The 23,999-nt window shown below is 38.8% G+C and overlaps 1 protein-coding gene across 10 annotated transcripts in view; it reads left to right on the plus strand.

Annotated features, from left to right (window-relative positions):
* NFIA (nuclear factor I A) overlaps positions 1-23,999 on the plus strand; it is a 413,608-nt gene that overhangs the window by 304,460 nt on the left and 85,149 nt on the right. For all 10 annotated transcript variants that reach the window (XM_081011813.1, XM_081011818.1, XM_081011811.1 and 7 more), the window contains exons 4-5: positions 6,973-7,047; positions 18,940-19,057. In XM_081011813.1, the coding sequence (XP_080867939.1) occupies positions 6,973-7,047; positions 18,940-19,057 (193 nt within the window). The remainder of the gene's footprint in view (positions 1-6,972; positions 7,048-18,939; positions 19,058-23,999) is intronic.

Raw genomic sequence — 23,999 nt, forward strand, 5'->3', positions numbered from 1 at the left:
TCTTCTTCTTCTTCTATTTGTATGCCACCCATCTGACTGTGTTGCCCCAACCACTCTGGGTGGCTTACAACAGAATATTAAAAACACAATAAAGCATCAAGCATTAAAAAAAAAATCTGTTACAGTTCTGCCTTCAGGTGTCATCTAAAAGTCAGATAGTTGTTTATTTTCTTGACATCTGATGGGATGTCCACAGGGCGGGTGCCACTACCGAGAAGGCCCTATGCCTGGTTCCCTGTAACCTCACTTCTTACAGCGAGGGAACTGCCAGAAGGCCCTTGGCGCTGGACCTCAGTGTCTGGGCTGAACAATGGGCGTGGAGACGCTCCTTCAGGTATCTCTGCTATCTTCAATTAAGGCATGTCAGGTAGCACCTAGTAGAGACCTTTGCCTGAAATGTTGAAGAGTACTACTGTACTAGATGTACCTAGTACATTGTACCACTGGTCAAACTCACTATAAGCCAGCTTTCCTAAGGTCTGCCATATTGGACTCCTCCTTGCCCTTTCTTTCTCACATCTGTAGAGGCCAACTCAGTGAGATGGCAAACCAATTGGGCTATGCCACTTGCGACAGCAGGTGAGGATTTATATGGTGGAGTTCATCTCAATACAAAATAGAATTCCTGCACATGGAAAACTAGCTGTTCGGGAGAAGGCTACATTAGAAATCTTTTCTTTGACATCTAGTTTTATATATACATCTGAGCTTTCACGTGCAGTATCAAGAAGTACAGCTCACCACAGGTTTCTCCCCCTTTGAGAACTAGCCTGACGTCGCCCTGCTGCAATCCTTCTTCTTCTTAGGATTATGCGTCATATTGTTCCAATAATTATTGTAAATATTATGACTACTCATGTTAACAAGTTCCACATGACCCACTTAAGAATCTCTCATTTGAATTTGTGAAATCAGTTTAGTACCCTAGATAGAAAGTTTTGGTTCAGTGATAATTTTCTATTATTCCATGTTATCATGCATTGTAAGAGACAAAACAGGGATAAATGGGAGTATTTCATTTTAGCTTTATTTATATTTATTCCAGGTGTAGAATTTGACAGTGTCCTTTGAAGCCAAATCCTTCCAGTAGCACCTTTAAGACCAACTAAGTTAGTTCTTGGTATGAGCTTTCGTGTGCAAGCACACTTCTTCAGATACAAAGAAGAAGTCTGAAGAAGTGTGCTTGCACACGAAAGCTCATACCAAGAACTAACTTAGTTGGTCTTAAAGGTGCTACTGGAAGGATTTTTTTTATTTTGACTATGGCAGACCAACACGGCTACCTATCTGTAACTTTGAAGCCAAGATTGTTATCTTTTACTTGATGTTGCTCTTATTTCAATGTGCAGTCCAAAGAATTCTTAGACAATTATCCCCATTTGCAATTATTCTGAAATGATCTCTCTTACGAGATGAATCTGTGAAATTTATGAGAAGACTACAAAGAACAAGTTCCAACTAATTTTGTGCATGCTATGAAGAGTTAACAAAACTTTCATTATTACACTCTATTAAACTGGGACCAGGAAACAATTTCTAATCAATGCTCTGATCTGGACAGGCTTTTGTGTTAGGCCTAAGATCTTCTGTTCTCTATTCACACATGCTCCCTTCCAGCTGTTGTCATTGAAATCCCACATAATCTCTCCAGGTCAAAGGGCAGTCATCCATGACTGCTGCAGTTAAAAGGTTATGCTGATTTGTGTTGTCAAATATTGGCTCTTTTTTCTCTCGGCCACTTGTATTCTGCCTTTTTCAACAAGAAAGATCCAGCCTAGGATTGTATTACATGACTTTAAAGTCTTTAAGGTGTCCATCCATTGTGCTAACATGATTTATCCCAGATAGTCTAATTTTTTTCCTGCTGTATGCCTCAAAGAATGTGCTGGTGGTTCTTAAAAACTTTTCTAAAGCCATATGTGCAAGCAAGCTTCGAATAATATGGGCATGTGAACCCAGTGGCTTAGCAGTTATTTGGAAGGAAATGCTTCATTTGAATGGCTAACGAAGTGGCCGTTAGTTAGTTATTAGTGTGATGCTGAACTGATATGAAAAGCAACTGTCAGCAAATGATGGTAGCAAGAGCAATAGAGGGGAAACCCATGTAGTACAGCTAAAGTGATTTCTTTGGAATAGCAATTGGCCCATTATTTTTAAAGCCTTCATTTCACCTAACTTTATTTTAACGCTGAAATATTTGGATAATAAGTCCATACTTAAATGTCTTTATTAAACACACACAAGCACACACTGCAAATATGCATTGATCAAACTGTGAAACTTTTAAATAGACTGGCATGGGAAGAATATAATTCACAGCATGCTGATTGTCACCATCACATAGGAGCATGTGAGTGAATAGTCGGAATTCCACAGAGGGATACGTCGCTTTCACAGCTTTCACCTTTTATTAAGCGTAAAGACAGTTGAAATCTTTTCTAGCCTGCCACAAATTCAATTTAAATACAGTGAATTACAATTCTAGTGACTTCAGGAACATCTGACAGTTCTGTTTCTAGTGCAGATAGTGACTTATTTCACTTCACCTTTGAGGAAACTTAAATATGTTGGGATCTGTTCAATGCCTGCATTGGAGACTGCCTAGAACGTCTTTGTACCTATACCAGAAGTGTAAACTAGGGGTACTGTTCTACCATATGCCTCATTAAGTGTGTAGTCAATAAAGTCATGCCAGATTGCATGAAAATTGTCATGTTTCTTTTAACCTCTTGCTACTTTTAATTTTTGTGTCAGTTTTTCCAATAATGTTGTTTGGCAAATTGCGTTATACCGATTGGTCAATAGCTAATCATAGTTCTTGCAGCAGTTAATAGCTATGTTATAAGTTCTTCATTTCTAATTTGCAACATGCGAGTTAAGTATAGCCATTCCTGCGGTCATGAGGACTTCCTGCCTAGTAATCAAATATATTTCTGTAATTACGTTTTTCCGGAACTTTTCTGTTTTTGGACACTCCCACCTCATCTGCTGATATGTCCTTATAGTGGGAGATCCTCTACAACACATAGGAGAACTGTCCAGTTTTATATAGGCTAGGCGTCTAGGGCTCTTTCTCTGGTTAAGGGCTCTTTCTTTCATTGTTGCCAAAATGGATTTGTATGGCACTTTTGTCCACTTTCTGTTCCATGCCTCTATTTCAACTTCTAAATCGTAATTCAGTTCCTACAACCTTCTCAAATTTTGCTGAGGACAAAACTTAATCTCTGTAATATATTTATACAAAAATGATGTTAATATGTTTGCTGTTATATTTTCTTTGACTATTATTTCTTCATATGTCATTAATTGTCTTGTGGCTTCATTTTTAATCTGGGAATATGTGAAAAATGACCTTAATTGGTAGCCTAATAGCCATGATATTTCAATATTTTCCAATTTAATTTGCATCTTATTAAAGGTAAGCAGTCATTCACCTTTGTAAAAATAAATTCCAATACAAACATTTTTTTTATTTTTATTTCCATATATCTGTAGTATAGACACTATATTTATTTTTGAAAACAGAGTGGCATTGTAATGAAATAATAGGTGAGAGGCCTGAAACCAGAACCTTCACCTATTTTGTCCAATTTTTCAAAGTTGTGTGAACAGATTTGTAAGCCAGTGCAAAGAGAGGAATTCGTTTTTTTAAAGGCATTACTTTTACAGGAACACCATCTATTTCTAAGTTTTCAAAGGTTCCATTGAGTTTCTTTGTTGCCAGACATTAGGTTGTCATGTTGCTGAGTTGACATACATTGTAATAGCTGTTTAGATTTTGGAGTCCCCATCCTCCAACAGTTGGGTGAAGGTACAGCAAATATTTTAAAATGCATGGTCTGTCTGTCTGTCTGTCTGAAATATGAGTTTGTTAAGTTTTCTTCTCCACTGGAACGTATGGGCTGGTGGGATCCAAACTGGTAACATCTGAAATAAAAATAATAATTTTGAAACAAACATTAGTTTAGTTGCAGTATCTGGAGCTTTTTCTAGTTATTGGGATTTGTAATATTTTGGAAAATTGTGGGGTATGAAATAACAATACTTCCCATTTTTGTCCAGAGACATTGAAAAAGGTCTCCGATTCTATACTCACTAACCTTCCAGCATAAAGCAACACCATCAGTATAAAGTCCCAGAATGTATCCCCTTCCATTGATAGTTTACAATGTATAATCTGAAAGACACCAGACATGTACTTCATACATCATTATCCAAATTTAATCATTTCATTGCATTTCAAATCTTTTCCAGCTTCACTGTCACATCAAAACATACGGCTAATACTTAAGTTAGTAGGTGTACTTCTTGATAGATCATAAATCTTTTCAGCAACTTTTTCAGGTGCCCCTGTAACAAGTATCATAGACACCTATTTTGTAAGTATTATTAGAAGTTACTTGCTTGACATTGTTTGTGAAACAGAGGATTATCTAGGTAGGGGATAAACCAAGAGGAATCAAGCTGCAGTTAGAGTAGGGAAGGCTTTTCTTTCTAATCAGGCATTTGGTTAAGATAATAGGCTTGAAGTTCTAATTGATCACTACTATTTTAAGATGTCTCTGTATAGTAAGATACTCTACATGGCAAGGATTTTCAATGCTGGCATTACTTTGCAGTACAGAAAAGCAGTATTTACAACTTGTGCAACAAATATTAAAAGTCTCACTTTGTAAGAGTTTATTCATGAAGTCAGTTTCTCTCTCTCTCTCTCTCTCTCTGTGTGTGTGTGTGTGTGTGTGTGTGCGTGCTTGCATTTTAATGCTGCTTTCAGCTGCTGTGGTTTTTATGTATGAACCTGTTTTTAATGATTGGCTTCTTCTTATCTTGTTTTGTTAGCAGCTTTGACCGTCTTCATTAAAAAGACAGCACACTGTGTCTTTTACTCTAAATAGCTAAACCGTAGAGCAGGGGTCAGCAACCTTTTTCAGCCGTGGGCCGGTCCACCATCCCTCAGACCATGTGGTGGGCTGGGCTATATTTTGAAAAAAAAGAATGAATGAATTCCTATGCCCCACAAATAACCCAGAGATGCATTTTAAATAAAAGTACACATTCTACTCATGTAAAAACACGCTGATTCCCGGACCGTCCATGGGCCGGATTGAGAAGGCAATTGGACCGCATCCGGCCCACGGGCCTCTACCCTTGCCGTAGAGAATGTGCAGAATGACCATGGTGAATGTGCATAATTGCTGGTTATTATGCACATCTTTCCATGGCTATTCTATACAATTTCCTGTAATCCTTATTGATGAGAATATACACAAGGCTTACATTCAGTAGTGCTTGTGGATGCAAACATTTCCTATGAGTTTGTGAACATGCACATGGCTTAGACTGGGAAGTAATTTATGCATTTGTGAACGTGATTCACAATTGTAAAGCCTGCATTGATTTTGTGTTCTGAGCTCGATACTCTGCCATTCAGGTTAGCTGGGTACCTATCTAGGAGAAATGTTAGCTAATAACACCTGGCTTTTACTGTTTGCTCAAACGCTATAAACCTGGGTTATAGAAATGAAAATAATGCTGGCAGATTCAGGATTCTGCTGGTGCCAGTGGGCTGAAGAAATGTGCTTCCAGACCTACATTATTTATTGGGAAATCAGCTTGAATGTGTTGCTTGAATGGAGAATGTACAAAGGCTGCTTCTAATAATGCTATATCAATACTGAAACACTTTAACAGTAATGGACCTGCAATTTTAATTTTTGATAAATCAAAATAAATCATTCAAGTTCAATTAAACCTTGCAAGCAAAATAAATATAAAATTGTGTGCATATGGGTTTTTTGTGGGGGGAGTTATATTATGCAAGAACTTAAATAAATAAAAAGTATTTTCGGTAATTTGGAAATGAAATCAATGAAACTGAAGCTGAAGGAATTTAGTATGTCTGGGCATAGCAAAGCTTTATATTACATTAACTAATATACACGTGTGTGTGTGTGTGTGTGTGTTCGACTTGGTAATCTTAATTAGAACAACCTTAAAATGTATGCCACTTATCCTATGGACAAGAACAACTTTACAGTTCTTTTAATAATCCCTTTATCCTCAGATTTCTTTGACCCTGATTTCAAAAGCAATAGGTCAGGCTGCCCTATCAGCCACAGACCTCTAATTGAAGTCCTGATATGTACTGTATGAACTATAGTATCTGGTTCAGCAGAATTCCTTGTTACCCGATTTGCAGTTTGAAGGCTTCTTGTTTTGTAATTGATTATACCCAGAAAATTAAATTAACATTTGGTGATAGACATGTTTTCATAGAAAAAGGGAAATACTGTTATGGGAAGTGTAATAACATTTTGATATAAAATATCCCTTACACAAATGAAACGGGCAAGCAAGCATACGCCTTGTCTCTTAAAGAAATTCAGAGGATTAGAGTTAAAGCTTTCTTATGCAAAGATTTGGTTTCTGTTTTGAAAAGCTCATTTTAAAGAGTTTTTTTTTCTTTTTATGTGAAAAGCATTCATTTTCAAGATTTTTTTAACAGCTGCTATTTTAAGATTTCCCTAATGTAACCTCAGAAAAGAAGAGTACATCTTTAAATCTTGTTTTGTTTGAATGAATGAGTAGATAATCCTGATCAGATGTTTCTTTAGAGAATAATGTTTAAAACGATTAAAGAACTTAGCTGTCCCATCTGATTCCTAGGTACAGTATTTTAATTTCAATTGTTAAGTCTTTAGGGTCATCTGAGGTAACTGTTTATTAAAATGAGCTTCTTTTGTTTCAGATTTCCAGCTGTGATGCTTTAATATATACAATTCTCCCTGTTAATCTGTCATGTTAACTTTCCTAAACTCTAACCATATATCTGCCTACCTAAACAGCAATTAGTGATAAGTGGAAAATTAAATATTCAATTTCATTCACATTAAACAGATAGTGAAGTATTTAAGAATACTGTCATTAAGTGCTTAAAATTAATCACATCTATAATTTTCTTGTGTTTTGTAGGACATTTGGGCTTCCAAGACAGTTTTGTCACATCAGGCGTTTTCAGTGTGACTGAGCTAGTAAGGGTCTCACAAAGTAAGTATAATTTGTAGTTACATTAGAATATCTTACTTTGACATATTTCTTTCTTTGATTCCTCCATCCCTCATGTTTACTATGCAAAACGTTTTATGAAACTGATCATTCATTCTCTGGTTCACCATGCCTTACATCAAGTAAATCGTGCTATATTTCTAATTAGGTCGGATGTACCATATTATAGTAATAGGGTCCTGATTTTACAAAAGGACCTTGTTCGTTCTGAAACCTGCTGTCCTACAAATTGCTGTAGTAGAAAAGCAAATCATGCATGCAGACTCTAGCCTGATACAATTTGTGATGTTACACTGATTAAGGACATATATGGCCACCAAACGGCACTCTAGAAGAAACTGCAACTGATTGGGTTGCTCTGTCCTGGTAGTCCCAATCGATGAGAGGGAGCTGTTGTTGTGTTTCTGCATTGCTGTTGTGTGCCACTATTGTTTGCTATTTATTTATAACAAAATAAAAATAATAATAATAATAATAAAATAAATAAATAAATAATACTACGCAGGATCCCTAAGCTCAGGCATGGCCAAACTTGGCCCTCCAGCTGTTTTTGAACTACAGCTCCCATCATCCCTAGCTAACAGTACCAGTGGTCAGGGATGATGGGAATGGTAGTCCCACAACAGCTGGAGGGCCACGTTTGGCCATGCCTGCCTAAGCCATTTACATAAAGCACAATAAAGGTGTTATCACACACAAAAACACTTCTACACTGTGACTTGAAGCAGAGAAGAGTTGGGTGACCAACTATGAGAAACCCTGAGGGCTAGAAAATTGGCATAACTTTGCATATAGGTTTCTGTGTAGAATGTGCTCGAGAATTGACAGGCTTAGTGGAAGAAGATATAAATGGCTGGCTCTTATCCATTTGCCCTCGGAATAGAGGGGAAACAAATGCTGATTGTTCAGTACACCTAGGAACAAGTCGGAACTCACCGATGTGTCAGGACCCACAGTTTGAGAACAGTAGCGTCACATTGCAAATATTTTCAGAGCCCATTTCTACATTTTTGAAATTAGAACGTTAATGTTTAACCAAATTTTAAACAGTCGGTCTTTTAATGCACAATAGCATAGGCTTTGCATTTGCACCACCTGTGTACATGCATGTGCAAAATCTGTTTGATGTAACCTAATGATTTATACAACCAGTGGTTTAGCAACCTTTAAATACAGATTCATGCACAAATATGGGGTCATGCCCAGTCTTTTTGAAAATAATGGTTCTTGTGCTGAAATATACGGTCATTCTATGTAGAATGTGAAGTATCTGATGCAGGAATTGTATGGAATTCTGTCTCTATGAAGCTATTGCTTTTGACCTTTAAAGAATGCTAATATTCTTGGTCTGAATGACATTCTGCAGTATGATCATTACCAGTTTGTCAATATTCACTAACAACAGTGAATTAGGAGTACCTGTCACCACCCTGTTCAATTGATCAAAGGTTCCTTGATTGTATTTTACTATGACATAATCCAGACAGTCCAAGGAGAAATGGACTCCATTGTCCCAGGGCTCAAGAAGTTAGTGCTTTGCTGATTTTCATCTCCAATGAAAAACTAAATTTAAATCATAATCTAACTCCAGTTAATTATTACTGCCACTTTAGGAATGCTTTTGCCAGACTTTTCTCTAATTCTGCTTAATTTTTCATTTGCTCCAACACATATTCAGAGAAATGTCCATATTCATTTCAGTGGAAGGTGCCAATCTATATGCATAGTTTATTACACATATGGATCACTGTCCCATTAAACTCAATGGGGATCTCTGTGTACATAAGAGATCTATATGCCCATCTGGTCACACTTAGATCCTTGTGTTGATGCAGTAATTTTAAAGTACTGACAGAGGGATCCTCCCCACTCAAACACACACATCCACACTCATATCCACACATCAAATTAATAAGCTTATTTTTCACCTGCTCTAGTTATTAAACTTCTAGTCAATAGTTTACTTTATAAATCAGTCTATTCAAACACTAAACCAAACACGACAAGGATGATATTATTTATTGCAACTAGAAAACCTAGGAAAAAGTGAATCTTGTGGTACTGTTGCCTGGCATTAGCCTGTCTAGGTGTGCAGCCTTTGGTTAGACTCTTCCGTTAAAGCAACAGATAACAATCTGTTTCACTTGTCACACAAACAGGTGAATTGTATGTACCGTCTCTGGCAATAGGAAACTAAAATGAAATGTATGTTTTAGATTGGCATAAGGTGGCACCCTAGTGTTTGAAACTTGCAATAATTCAACTACTATACAGCATGAATCATTATTGCTTAAAAAGCAATAAAGCAGGGAACTCTCATGTACAGCATGACTCCCCACAATCACCTTGGGAGGTCAAACCTCTTCTTTTATCACCTTTTGACCTGAAGATTTTGTAAGGCCAGACAGATTGCTGGTTTGGGGCTGTATCACTAAGGCTGAAAGTGCAGGATGGGAGGGAGCAAACGGTATTGCAAGAAAGAGGTCCCAGTGAACAGGTGGTACATTGTGACTACTGCCATTGCAGTTTTGAGCTTGGTAGATCCTTGGGGGGGGGGTTATTGGGTTGTTGTTGTTGTTGTTGTTTTTATTTTGATTATGTAGTTTTATATTCTGATTTTATCCTGTGAACTGTCCTGAGACCAGCAGGTATAGGATGGTATCATCATCATCATCAACATCATTGATCCCAGTATGCTATAAAGTGGTCAGGATGGAAGTTGACACAGTTTATCTCTGGCTTAAGATATTTGATTCTACAAAAAACCCAAGAAATCTAGTTTGAGGCACCTAAGCCTGCTGACTAGAATGTAATGTTGATGGGAAATTAACATACACAGGGATTTAACATGGTCATTTCTGTGGAAGTGAGAAACAATGAGAGGGATTCAACATCACACTGTGTCGATTGTTTTGCCAGTGCAAGCATTTCAGCTTCTCATATGGAATGATTCCCCCCCTCTCCTCCACTCATGCACTGTTCTGGGGGTTTTCTTGACTGCCCCCAAGCCAATTTCAGGGGTGTGGGACATACTGAGGAAGGAGAGATGGGAAAGCTCCATTGTACAGGCGAAAGTCATTGCTCAGGCTTCCATTGACGGAACTCATTAACTGAATCATGCCCTGAATTATTCACACTGCTGAAAGCTGGCAGGAAAGGCACAGTTTATTTTTTTTGGTTTACCAGGACCACACAAACATGTGGGCTTGCAAAAAGGAACTTGGAGCACTTTGCTGTTCCCTGATCTTTTTTATTTGCTTGCTGCACTGAGCAAGTTGGCATGTCATCCCAACTCAGGCTTGTGGTTAAGTTCTGTCCAGACTAACCACAAGCTCTAACCATGGTTTGGTTTTGACTACAGCTTATGGTTAGCGAGGAGAGAGCTTAATCATGGGCCTGGGTTTGGACAACATGCTAAGTGAAATCTTGGATTAGCTCAGTACAGCATGCAAAGATCAGGGAGAAGCAGAGTGACGAGTTCCCCTTTGGATACCTGCAACATCCACATGGTAAGGTTGGGTTACTGTGTCCTGCGAACCAGACCTGTGTGTATAGAGTGATTTAAGCAGACCTTAGGATCATGCAGCCTGTTGCAACAGATCCCTGGATCCAGAGCAGCCACAGTTTTCTCAATAGCTGAAGCCTGAAAATGTAGAATGGCTACCAGCAATTAGTCAATAAATATGAGTGCCAGAGCACTTTTAGGTAGAAATGGCAAACAGGGTATGACCTTAGCCAGGGACCTTTGTGGTTTGGCTCAGAACCTCTTTCTGTGCTTGGAATAAATAAAATCATGATGGAGTGCCTGTGGTTATGCAATTCCCCTTCTTTAACTAGTTAACCACTAGTGGAAAGGGTTCACTTGTATTATATTGAATGATTTGGTGGAAATTATGCAACCTTCTCAACTGTCATTGACTTCATTTCAATTTAAGCGGTGTTCAGGATTGTTCATACAAACGCAGTCTCAGCTAGGAGCTGATTTTGTATGAGAAGTGCTGAATGAAAGATGATTGACCAGCCAGTATTTTGAAGGGTTTGTATCTTTATATTCTGCTGCAAGATAGCTACACTGTTTCTCCTTGCACAAGCCTTTGAGTTTTCCGCTGTGCTAATCAATATTGTAAGAGGAGTAGTTAAAAATCAGCAGCATGAAACTAAACGCTAAAGAAGCTAAGTTCATATTCAATAGCAAAGCACCACTGCCCACAGGCTACAACCCGAGTTTGGCTATGAAAAGGCAGATGCGAAAAAAGAAAAATTATAATACAAAATAGATGGCAGGCTTAGAATCAACCGTTGCAGTGACCTTGCCTTTTGTATGCCATTACACAATTGAATGGCCGCCCCACTCAAACCTTGCTCTCAATCAATATCCTATTAAAGCAGCACAAAAAGTCTCCATAAACTTAGTGGTTAGGTATGTTTATAAATGGAATTCAGCATAATTAGCTGGTCAATAACATACTGCACTAGTAATGTTAAAATGAGCACCACACATTTAATATCTGTGATATTCTACAAGGCTTTGTTACAAAAGCTAACATAACAGTCTACAGGAGATAAAGGCCTGGCCACAGATTTCAGCCACATTTCCCACATCTTCTTCCTTTCATGCTTACTAATCAGTTTATGAAAAGGCTAGCTGGTTAAAAGGCACGCTTGTTCCTTAGGTTTACCTCCATTTAACCCTAGAGACACCATCACTTGGCTGCTGTAGTTATCAAAATATCTATATATCTATTTGTGAAGTCAAATCCTTCTTTGGATAATCTTCACAGTTTTCAAGAGATTAAGTAAGTGCCTAATTAGAGCACAGATCATGTCGATTTCCAGAAAAGGGTGCTTTTGCCAACTTGCCACAGTGAAACAGGTAAATACAACAACAGCAAAACTGATATAAACACGGCCTCCTTCCTTTAAAACCTCCTGAGCTGCTAACTGTAAGAGATCTGACTTCATCTGATTTAAATTAGCCCTCCGATGCCATTGTCTCAGGTGCTGAAGTGTTATGGAAATGCTTATGAACATTCTAATTGGTTAAAAAATAAAATGAAAGCATCATCCCAGTAGGGCTAGGGACATAGGGGTCTAGCTGTTGGTGCTGAATAGGATGCAGCAGAGAAGGAATAGTCAGAATTAGCGACATTTTTGTAATTATTATACAAATTTATAAGCCACACTTCTATAAAAAATAACAAGGTGGAATACTGTGTATAAAAATAAAAGCTACATGGTTCCCCATGAAACATAATTTAAAGCATTAATAAATACTGGTAGGGTTTTAAAAAAATTCTCCAAAAGAAATGGCTCCAGGTAAATATCTTTGGGTCTCCTACTCAAATGCAGATCCTCAGAACAAACCTGTGAGGTAGGACAAGTGGCCAACATTTATTCAGACAGCTCCTTGGCTGAATGGGGACTTGAACTTGAGCTTGTCTTGTCCTTCCCTCTGATCATTGCATCACATAAGACAAACACTCAAACTGTTTTTGGTTTTTTTTTTGCTATTTCTTTATTTGTATATATCAATGATTTTTATTAATAAAATGGCAAAGATTTAATAGTACTGATAGTAGCATATTTTTTGGAACCTTTGGACTGGGGTGACTCAGGCAGATTCATCTGGCACTCCCAGTGATTGAAATGTATCCCATGTGTAGGGAAGGTTTGTGACCAGACCACCCAGTCAGCTGAAACTGGATCCCAAGGCAGCATTAGTTCGGTTAGACAAACTTTACACACATCAATCAAAGGAGAGCTTGAAGGAGAGACAAAGTCTTCAGTAAAGCTACCTTACTGTGTGTTCATTTTGTCCAGATATCCATTTCAAATGGGATCTTTGTACAGGTGAGCTATTCATTGGGTTGGAATCGATGCAAAACATTTAGACATATCTCCCTAGATTTCAGTATCCTTTCTTAGTCTTGACAATGGTTCTGGAGTCTTTGTGCTGGAGAACACATGGAATTTTAGTATGGTCCCATGGTATAACATCTTCTGTGTAGCTTCCTTACCCTAAATGCCACTTAGTAAAGAAACTAGACTTTAAAAACAGATTTCTTCCTTTGTAAAAGGAGCATAATTAAAACAGGTTCTCCAGGGTTCACATCATAAAACGAAGGAGAGGATTTTTTTGACCCAAGCTTTTGAGACAGATACTAATGCATGTCACAAAACATACAGCCATTGCTAGAATCTTTTGTGGCACTGCTTTCATTCTTTCAAATGTCCTTAAAACTACAAAGCCTACAAGCCTGCTCTTTCAAAAACATATTCCAAAGAATGAAAATTGGGATTCCTAGTTTTGAAATATTGCTGCCAGTTTATATGCTGGCTACAATAAATAAATAAATGGTGGGATCACTGAAGATTATCATTGCTGACTTAATGGTCCAGTTCTTCATATGCCTATTTGTACCTTCCACCTCTAGCATGTGGAAATCTCTGCACTCTGGAAGAGGGATTATCTCAGTTGAGCTGGAGATTTCAGTTGCACCTTGGGGGCAACCAGAATGAAGCATTTCTGCAAAAGAAACTGCTGAGTCCTTCTAGCTATAATGGGTCTATAGACATATTTGGCAGATGGACTTACGATGGCAGAAGGCCAGCGTCCTTGCCTCCTCTTCTACCATGATATTTTGTCTGTCCTTGTAAGCTTTAACACAAAAAGGTAAAGCAGACAACTGTGTATTTCAGCCTCAGAGTTAAAACACACATCTTTGCAGTTCCAGCCTCCTTTCTTCCCAGGGAATGGAGAAAAGTTAACCAAGTTCTAAACACATCCTGGATACAGGCTTCCTTTGTCCCTTACATGATTAGTTGAAAAATGGTGCTTACAAAGATAAGTAACTTGAAAATGGGCACACAAAGCCCTTTATTGCCAGTTAAACACACAAATACAGAGGAGAGAAGCTCAATAAACAATTCTCCTAGTGCTACTAACGTTTATGACGTTGGGTTGCTCCTACCATGATCCTGCTTCACTTATTAAAAATTCTGTAGAACCTTTTAAATGTGCACATTCTGGACCATTTTATTGCATAATAGGAAAAGCTTTCATTATTAGTTCTCTGTATGGCGAGGACCCACATTTTAACTATAAAGAGAAGCTTCTGATTAATGTATTTATTTTGCTTTGAGAAGTCTTACCTTCTCCACATATGCTACAGTATGAAGCAGGTTATGTGTCTTTTACCACAAAAATTTAGTGAGGTGCTTAGGAACCTACAAATGAAGAATTTTCTATCCCGATTTTCCAAGGTTTCTTAAGAGAAGCTGTGACTCTTTTAGCCCATGGTTGGAGCCTGATGGGGTCAAGACTAGAGTCTTGTAGAGGGGGAAAGGACAGAACCCATAGAAAAGGTTCTGTTCATCTGGGGCAGTAGTAGAAAACCTGTGTCCACTCCAAGTGTTGTTGGGCTCCCATAAACCCTGACCATTGCATATGCTGTATGGGTGTTGTTGTTGTGTTGTTGTTGTTGTTGTGTTGTTGTTGTTGTTGTCTTTTACCACTTTGGTGTTTGCACCCTGGACTCCTTTGCGGGGAAGGTTGCGATAGAATTAATACTATTATTGTTATTTCTGAAAACAACCCCAAAACTGAAAAACCAGACGAGCCAGTTGAAAAAATAGTTAATCCCATCTATCTCTTCAAAAAGAGTCTAGTACTATGTAATAAAAGTTGCACTTAAGTGCTTAAATTCCAAGTAAGTTACAGTGTAGTGTAGTGTAGTGTAGTGTAGTGTAGTGTAGTGTAGTGTAGTGTAGTGTTAAGTGTGTTGGACTAGGACCTGAGAGACCAGGTTTCCAATTCCTACTCCCACATGAAACTCACTGGATGACCTTGGGTTAGTCACTCACCCTCAGCCTAGACTAGCTCACAGGATTGTTGTGAGGAAAAATGGGGTGGAGAACTATGTACACCGCCTTGAGCTCCTTGGAGGAAAGGTGGGATACAAATATAATTGTCATAAATGTAGTAAAGTAACAAATACAAATACTACCTATAACATGAGTTGCTATTCCCTATCATGTCCTTGCTCTTTCTCACATTGTATTCGGCTAAGTTCATGCAGACCTATTTCTCCACCTGCCTCCCTTGATATCTGCATATCTCCAAAAGTATTTTCTTCATGAGGAACAATTAGATTTAAGAGAGCTAAGCCTAGTAAAATGAGAACACAGAGAAACAGATGCTGATTGGAGTAAATTAATAAAGTAATACCATAGGAATATAGTAGGACTTACTTCTGAGTACACATGCATAGACTTGGGCTGTGTATCATCCCCCCCTCCACACACTTTCTGTCTTCAATAATCCTGTTTAATAAATATTATAGTGGCTTGGGAGCAAGATTTCTATGTACCTGCTTCGAAAAGACATTATTAACCTTTCAGTTTGGACTTCCATAGGTCTTGTGTGAATGAAAATTTATCAAGCAAAGGCTTTTAAAAGCACAAATAAGTTTGGCCAAGACTGCTAAAACTGTAGAGTGGATGCTGCAGAGTGTACCTTTATGATTGATTTCCATTCAAGTCAGACTGACTGCAGTGTGGTCATTTTTCTAACCCATAACTGCTCACACTGCAGCAGTTTGCTATCCGCAGGGTGTCTGAATTATAGCAGTCCATGTCCGTGTTACCTTTTACACAAATTACTTACACTGGTTTCTTTTTCCATGCAAATTCATCAGTTTTACAGCCTCTTGTCTCTGCTGTCAGGAAACTCTAGCAGACAGCACAAATTGATAAAATGAGTTAATTTTACAATGGTTGGTTTTTTTTAAAGTTTCATTCACCCGTTGCACAGGAAGCATATTGTAGTTAAAGGAAGACAGCAAATGAGTTTAGAGTGTTCTTGTAAATTATTTCCCAAGTTAATTTCTTCCAAAGATCATTAAAGGCTGGCTCCCATTTTAATATCATTGCACTCCTTCCATCCTGTGCTTTTAAAAATGCATTGCTATCAATGCATCTCAGTTCAGTGGCTGTCCTTTAACCACGGCTGAGAGTACGCCATAGTTTACATGAGAACTATATAAGTAAGCTGTGTGAGGATTTTGTTCTTTGTATTGCCCATTATTCTTGTACTTCAGCTGCAGTCTGTAAAACACTAAGTACATAGTTGCTCCTCAGCTGAAGATTGCAGTTTAGCATATTGCATGTGGAAAGCTCTCAGTTGATAAATGCTGGAAAGCACCTCTGCCCAAGACCCCAGAAAGCCTCTGCTAGTAAACACAGTCAACTGGGCTGGATGGACTTGCTATAAGGCAATGTTATGTCTATAGCACCACTTTAATCCTAGCACTGCAAACAGACATTTGTGCATATGCAGCTAAAGTGGCATTGCACAGAGGCGGTGGTTGGCAACCTGATGTCCTCCAACTATACTGTTCTGTAACTCCCATCAGCCCAGCCCATATGGCCATTCAGCAGGGATGATGGGAACTGAGGTTCACAACATCGACAGGACGCCAGGTTTCCTGCCCCGGTCACAGTTGTACAGGAGGCAACCCGTCAGGGCCGTCTTTACCCAGGGGTGTAAGGGGTGTGGGGCACCCAGGCACCGGATTCTGGGGGGCACCAAATGTACTCTGGGGGGGCACCAAGTGTATACCTACTGTATACCGGTCCCTCTTGATCGGCGGTAGTGAAAAGCAATGGAGAGAAAGTCCCCCCCATTTGCTCTGTTACTCCGTAGTGTCAAATATTCCCAATGAGTCAGGAAACAAAAGCAGTTACAGTGGTACCTCGGGTTACATACGCTTCAGGTTACAGACTCCGCTAACCCAAAAATAGTGCCTCAGGTTAAGAACTTTGCTTCAGGATGAGAACAGAAATCGTGTTCCGGCGGTGCAGCCGCAGCAGGAGGCCCCATTAGCTAAAGTGGTGCTTCAGGTTAAGAACAGTTTCAGGTTAAGAATAGACCTCCGGAACAAATTAAGTACTTAACCCGAGGTACCACTGTATTTCCGCTGTGTCATTGTTACAGGTGAGCAGTTTTCCTCCTCCCCAAAAAAGTCAACAACTTTGGCTTCCCCACTCCCAGAAAAAGTTCAACAACTTTGAGTTCGCCGCCCCTAAAAGAATTGGGAACAACTAAACTAAATTTGGGGGCGCTAGGTGGATCTTTGCACGCCAGTGGTGCATATGCTAAAGACAGTCCTCCAACCAGTTCTTCTCAATTAGCTACAGAGACGGCCCTTGTTGGCCATGGACACGCTAAATGAACATGTAAATCAACCTTGATTGCTTACCACTTGCTGAATGTATTAGATGTATGAGAATTGTAGTACATTGATGTTTCACATATGCAAATCATTTATGCAGGCAATAAGTTGCTTCATACACAGTGTCAAACCATCGGTTTGGCTATTCTTAGGCTTGCATGCTTCCTCCACCTGATTCAAACCCTGATTTCCTTGTTTGGCAGACCTTAGGTCATTGTTAGATCCAAATTAGCAAACTATAGTTTCCACTTGCCCTTGAAACCAGAATTGGGAATCTGGCTTAGATCTAATGCCCTAACTATGTTTTGGCTATTACACCCAACATGACTTGCCTCCGTTCAGTGGCCCAAGACATTTTGCACGCTGGGTAAACAAGTATATGGCACCCACTCACACCCATTGGTGACTTGATGGGCTTGAGCCAATCATTGCATCTTACCCTAACCTAACTCACTGGTAGCGAAGATAAAAACGGGGAGATTGCACACATTGCTTTTAACTCCTGGAGGAAATGGAGATTTAAATAAAATAACACTTTGAAAACTGATATGTGGTCTGCTGTCATGTAATACATTCTTGGGAATGGCTCTGATTTTATGCCACAGGATGTCATGAAGCAGTTAACGGACTCCTGGAGCCCCTGGAAAGGGAGGAGAGGAGCTGTCTGTTTTTCTCCCAGATCAACCAATAACTGGCACAGAAAATATACATAAAGTTACTGTTGAGGGTGAACTGTGGTAACACCAGCTGGCTCATCCTGGCCTTGTCTGTTTATTGCCTGGCTGGGGATTGCCTGGTGATTCCTCCTAGCAATGGAGGCAGTTGCTGAATTGCAGAGGATGAAGCTGCTGCCTCTCTGCCTGTTATCCCGAACTCATGTCAAGATTGAAGTGTGTCTTCCCCTTCATTCTAGTCTGAGTTCAGGATTACAGGATTCTACAGTTTCACTATTGCACTAGCTGTTCATATAATGGCAGCAAAAAATAATAATTGTTGTTTAAGTGTTGGGGGGATGCTGTTTCTTTACAACAGGTGAGAGAAGGCTTTGGATCCCCCACAACAACCAAGTAACAGCTGCATATTTATTGCGTAATAAAAAAATCTCTAGAAAGGCCTTTAGCAACTTCTTATGTGGATGATACCAGATCCATATTATTGATGGCAAGAGATTCATGACCTTCTGTTTTTAACACTGCAGAGAAAGGACTTTGTAATACCTTTGTGAAAAACTAGTTCATTACACATATTTGTAAAAGTCAAGAGAAAAATGTAACAAAGGAAGACCTTATCATGTGCACAGGACAGCAAACATTGAGAAATGCTTGGGAGAACATTGCTAAGGTGCTCAGTAATGCCAGACATGAGGAAACAGATATAAGAAGAAGAAGCATTCCTACAGTTTCTGAAGCCATTGAAATACATGATGGTACAAAATCAGACTTTGCCATCAGTAAAAGACCTTCAAAGAAGACCTTAATCATAAAGTTGCATAATGAACTTTTAATCTTGCTGATTACAGTGCCAATTAACTCATACCTTACTACCTACATGCTGGTAGGTCATTAAGGTGAAAGTGAATGTTTGAAATGTAATTATTCCTTTTCCACATCACTTACTTACTTCCTTTCCTTTGTTTTCCCAGCACCGATAGCTGCCGGAACAGGGCCTAATTTCTCACTCTCAGATTTGGAAAGTTCCTCATACTATAGCATGAGCCCAGGAGCAATGAGGAGATCCCTACCAAGCACTTCCTCTACCAGGTAATTTGATCTGTGCATGATATTGGGTTATGGTTCAATCCCCCTGACTACATGGACATTTCAAAATGAGTAATGCTGTCATTTAGTGCTTATGTTGCCTGACATATTCTGCCTGAGATACTGATCCTTTGTAAAAATAAAGTGGCACCCATATACACTCTGGCGCGCTTTGCAGAGTTATACAATAGATTTTTCTTCTGCTTAATGTTGATGTAAATAAGGAGCCATTTCTTATCATGCCTGTCAAATGACTGATCCACTTTAGCTGAAAGAAAAAAATCAATCTGGATCATTAATATCATTCAAAATGGCAACAGGCTTTGGGCGTACTTGTAAATCCAATCTCATGGATGCTTAAGAAAAGGACCACAGTATGAAATAAAAAATATCCTTGCTGCAAATTAGCATCTAAGCCTCAAAATCAAGACTTATAGGAACCCAGACTAAAAAAAATCACCTGCTTGGTTAAGTCACTAAATTCCTAAAGCTGTATCTGTAAGTTGATTTCTAAAGGGCAATTCCTCAAACTTGCATTGGTCTCTCTCCTAATGCCCTTACTGATTTATCTGGATCCTGCTGTTCAGTCTCCTTTCTTGCAACGTAATGCAACCTATTGTATAAGAAGTAATATATCTTTACAGTTTATTTATTTATTATTTATACCATGCCTTTATCCCTGACAGGGACTTAAGGTGGCTTACAGATTTTTTTAAAAGCTAACAATGTAGAAAAAAATAATTAAACATTGATAGAATTATAACTGTATCTGTCTGTCTGTCTGTCTGTCTATCTATCTATCTATCTATCTATCCATCTATCCATCTATCCATCTATCTATCTATCTATCTATCTATCTATCTATCTACACACACACATACTAAACATCAATTAAAATCATACAAGTAGTTACAATAAAAACAGTTCAGCACCAGCCCTTTCATTAAAAGCAGAATCACAGACTTGTAGAGTTGGAAGATACCACTAGGGTCATCTAGTCCGACCCCCTGCAATACAGGAATCTTTCACCCAATATGGCTCTCGAACCCACAATCCTGAAATTAAGAGTCTCATGCTCTACTAACTGAGCTATCCCTCAGGTCCAGTCAGTTTCCCCAAACCCTGTTAGAACAAATATCCTTTTTAAATTATGGTGCCCAGAACTGGGGACAGTATTCCAGGCGTGGTCTGAGCAAGGCAACATAAAGCGGAACACTATACTTTTGTTGATGCAGTCTAGAATAGCATTTGCTTTTTGTTGTCGTTGTTGCATCACACTGACTCATGTTAAGCTTGTGGTCTATCATGACATCTATATACCTTTTTCACATGTACTACTGGTAAGCCAGATGTCCCCCATCTTGTATTGGTGCAACTAGTTCTTCCTGTGTAAGTGTAGAACCTCAAATTTATCCCTGTTGAAATTCATTTTGTTAGTCTTGGCCCAGTTCTCCAATCTGTTAAAGCATTATTGAATCCCAAATCTTCAGCAGCATTGGCTTCCTATCCCAATCTGGTGTCATCTGCATGTTGGATCCTAATAATCAGAGTATCTTTTTCTAAGCACTCACAGACTGATCATTAATATTTTCTAGTACCAGTTTACTTCAGAAGGGTCCACTTGCTGCAATAACCAAACATTATGCTGTGATATTACTTATAACAGTTCTCCAGGGCCCAGATAGTGGAGTGACATTCTACATGATAATGTTACATGGTTTGTCAATGAAAGTCATGACTACTCTGTTGGGCTCATTTTTGTACATAAAAAAGAATGATAAAAGTCCAACAGATCCCTTGAATAGGTTTGTAACCAAACAGCTGTCTGCTATGCATTTGCATGGCCTTCTCAGTTCCATTAGATGTGTTCTCACCCAACCAGCCACTTGAGCAGTTGTTCACAAACTGAGTATTCCTGGATTAGACCCAATTTAATTTAGATGTGCTAATAGCAGTGTGATTGCTGCTTGAAACACAACAGTGCAGAGGCAGTTCCATGGGGTTAGCTGTTTGTTGGAGGCAACTTCCTATACAACTTTGGCAATTTCAACAATGCCAGTACAAATTCTGCACCTTGCATGATCTGGGCCTTAGTCAAGTGATTGCCAGCTCTCCATTAGACCTTGGCCAGCTCTTTCCTTCAGAACCTTAGCAAACGTGTCTCTCTCTTTACCATGGTTCTTGCACTTTTGATCATTTCCTTTGAAGATATTACTTCACTGTTAGGTAATGTGTGCAAGCCGATTAAATACATTAAATAAATATATTAAATACACATGTGCTTATATAGTTATTCACATAGGTTATATAGTGCTTATATAGTTATTCACATAGGTTACTTTGGCTTACTGCATCTTACCACTATGTGTTACACTCAGCAGAGATAAGCATGTGGATTGTTTACACATGACAGAGTACCCAATTGCTCCTACACGGAATTGATATGTAAAATAATGTAGTGTGAAGTAGCCTTGGTTCTGCTCAGCTGCAGTCAGATTTTTAAAAATATATTGACACCTGTAGCTAATATGAAGAGTTTGTGCTTACTTTCTACAAATACACCTCTGTATGGTTAATAACTTGTGATGACTAAGAGAATATACTATTTACTTAGTCAAAATTCTGAAAGTTGGCAAATAAACTAATTATTATATAGCAGTAATCAGCATATTTATTTGCAAATTTGGCATTTTTGTGAATGCACTGGGCAATTATCATTCATTTATCAGGCTATACTTGTTTCCAGTACAGGACTGGTGGAATAGACAAGTTAGTAATGGTACTTAAAAGTAAAACTCAGTTGTCACTCTTGTATGCTTCTACAAATACCTTACACAGATAAGAAGCTAATTATAAACAAGACCAGTAGTTAATAAGTTAATAACTGCACAATATATTTGGGTTTTTCTCTCACATAGGTTACTTCTCCTTAAATGTCTTACCACTTACAGCTTTGCTATTTACAGCTAAACATTTTTATATGAAAGTATGTTCCGATTGATTTTGCTAATATTTACTTGTAAGTACATAATCTTAAGACTATAGTGCTGGGGAGATTATCAAGGCAATGACTGTATTGTACGCAAAAATGTATTGTGTCGACATTTAAAATGCCTTGATCAGGCTCTGACATACTTTTTTTTTTTCATTCCTGGACTATGGGCAGAATATTAAGAATCTTGATTTTAATGTTTTGAAAAATAAGTGTCTGGCCCTCATGAACTTAGTTTATTGCATTTGGAAGTAATGATAAATTGTTAGTTCCAAAGCAGTGGGGAACCTTGTTGGCTCCATGGGCCAGATCCTTATCATGAGTCAAATTTAGCAAGTGGGTAGGGCCCCCTACGTGTCAGTCACCTGGCATCACAATGACATCAGATGATTCAGTGCTATGAAGTCTCAAGGAAGCAGTTTCCAACCTGCTTAGGGCTGGGTTTGGGAACTCTCCCATGTACCCAAATTGAGCAGGATTGACCCCTCCCCCACTCTCCTGCACCTCAGCTGTTCATAACAGTGTGAACAAACCCTTTGCAAGGCTTATTCTTCCCTCCTTCTCTGGCATGGTGACCAGGAACAGATTGGTAGCAACCACACATTTTCAGGTTTGGATAATCTAAAATTAATAGAAAAGTGTCTTATTGCCCCCGCTCATCCATAGTGGATGGAGACAGGGCATGTGTGAGCGTGAGGCATGCATTAATTCATTCCCATCACGATAACCCATGGTTTATGATCCCATCCAGACACAGACACTGTAGCTACTTTTCTTCATACATGGATAGACTTCCAGGTATCAGTAAACAAAGGGTCTAAAATAGGAGGCACAATGAAGAGGCAAACTTTTTTCTCAGATACAAGTTCTAGTATCTTCTGATACCACAGAGATCTTGCTTTAAACGTCAAATAAGAAAATCCTTACTGTGGCAAAATCCAAGAAGACTCAGTGTGAATTATCTCTATAAAGACTTCCGCCTGAGAGGAATTATGGCAGTTTATTACCACCACCATCCAAATGCAATAGATCTCTGATACAGAAAACAGCCTTCTCTGGCTCACTCAATAGGACGTTTAGTCAGGTAGCTTACCCTTGGGAGTTTCTGCTTCCTTTGTACATAGAAATGTGCAATAGACTCTATAAAGCTGACAATAGATGTAATATCTGCTGACCCTGTCTTGGAAAGTGAATTCAATAGGACATTTTTCCTCCCAGCCTCAGTCTGTTCCTCATACTATAGCTCAAGAAGCCGAGGGCTCCTGGCTCTGCAATTCCCCACATTACTCTGCCAGAGTCCGAGTCGACTGACCTTCAGAGCTCAGCATAAGGGTTATCTTTCCTTTCAGGCTTTGCTTGAATGTTACATGAGGGAGGAATGTATGTGGCAAGTGATGAGTAACAGTCTTTCTGCGTTTCACCTCTGCATCGCTCAAGTTAAAAATCTTTTTGGCTTATGAAGTGAATTCGGAATTGCTAAGAGAGAGAAAGAGAGAGAGAGAGAGAGAATAATCTCCAAGCAATAATTTCCTTGCCTAGCCACACTATTTAGCAAAATCCTCAAAGCACTTTTCTGGCTCCCCAAAGAAGCTGCCTTTATGTCAAATTTGTTCTCTCAATCTTTTCCTCATTTCCCACAGAATTTGCTTTGCTTATCCAGTTCTATTCTGTGATGGTTTGTTAATGTGAAAGAGAGGGAGAACTATAAAACCTTACTCATAATGATCACGTAATGACTTTGTTCCACGTAAAAGACCAGTCCATGTTAAAATGGAATGGAAAATCTTACTTGTAGCAGCATCTTACTTGTAGCTGCTGCTGCTGCTGTAATTGTAGTAGTTCCTGCTGTTATAGTTGTTGTAGTTATAGTTGTTGCATAGACTAACAGTAACCTCATAAGTGGATACTTACGTACTGAAATTCACACCAGCAACAGACAAGAGGGAAGTGCCA

Source organism: Podarcis pityusensis (genome assembly GCF_964106645.2).
Source record: "Podarcis pityusensis genome assembly, chromosome: 6".
NCBI lineage: Eukaryota > Metazoa > Chordata > Lepidosauria > Squamata > Lacertidae > Podarcis > Podarcis pityusensis.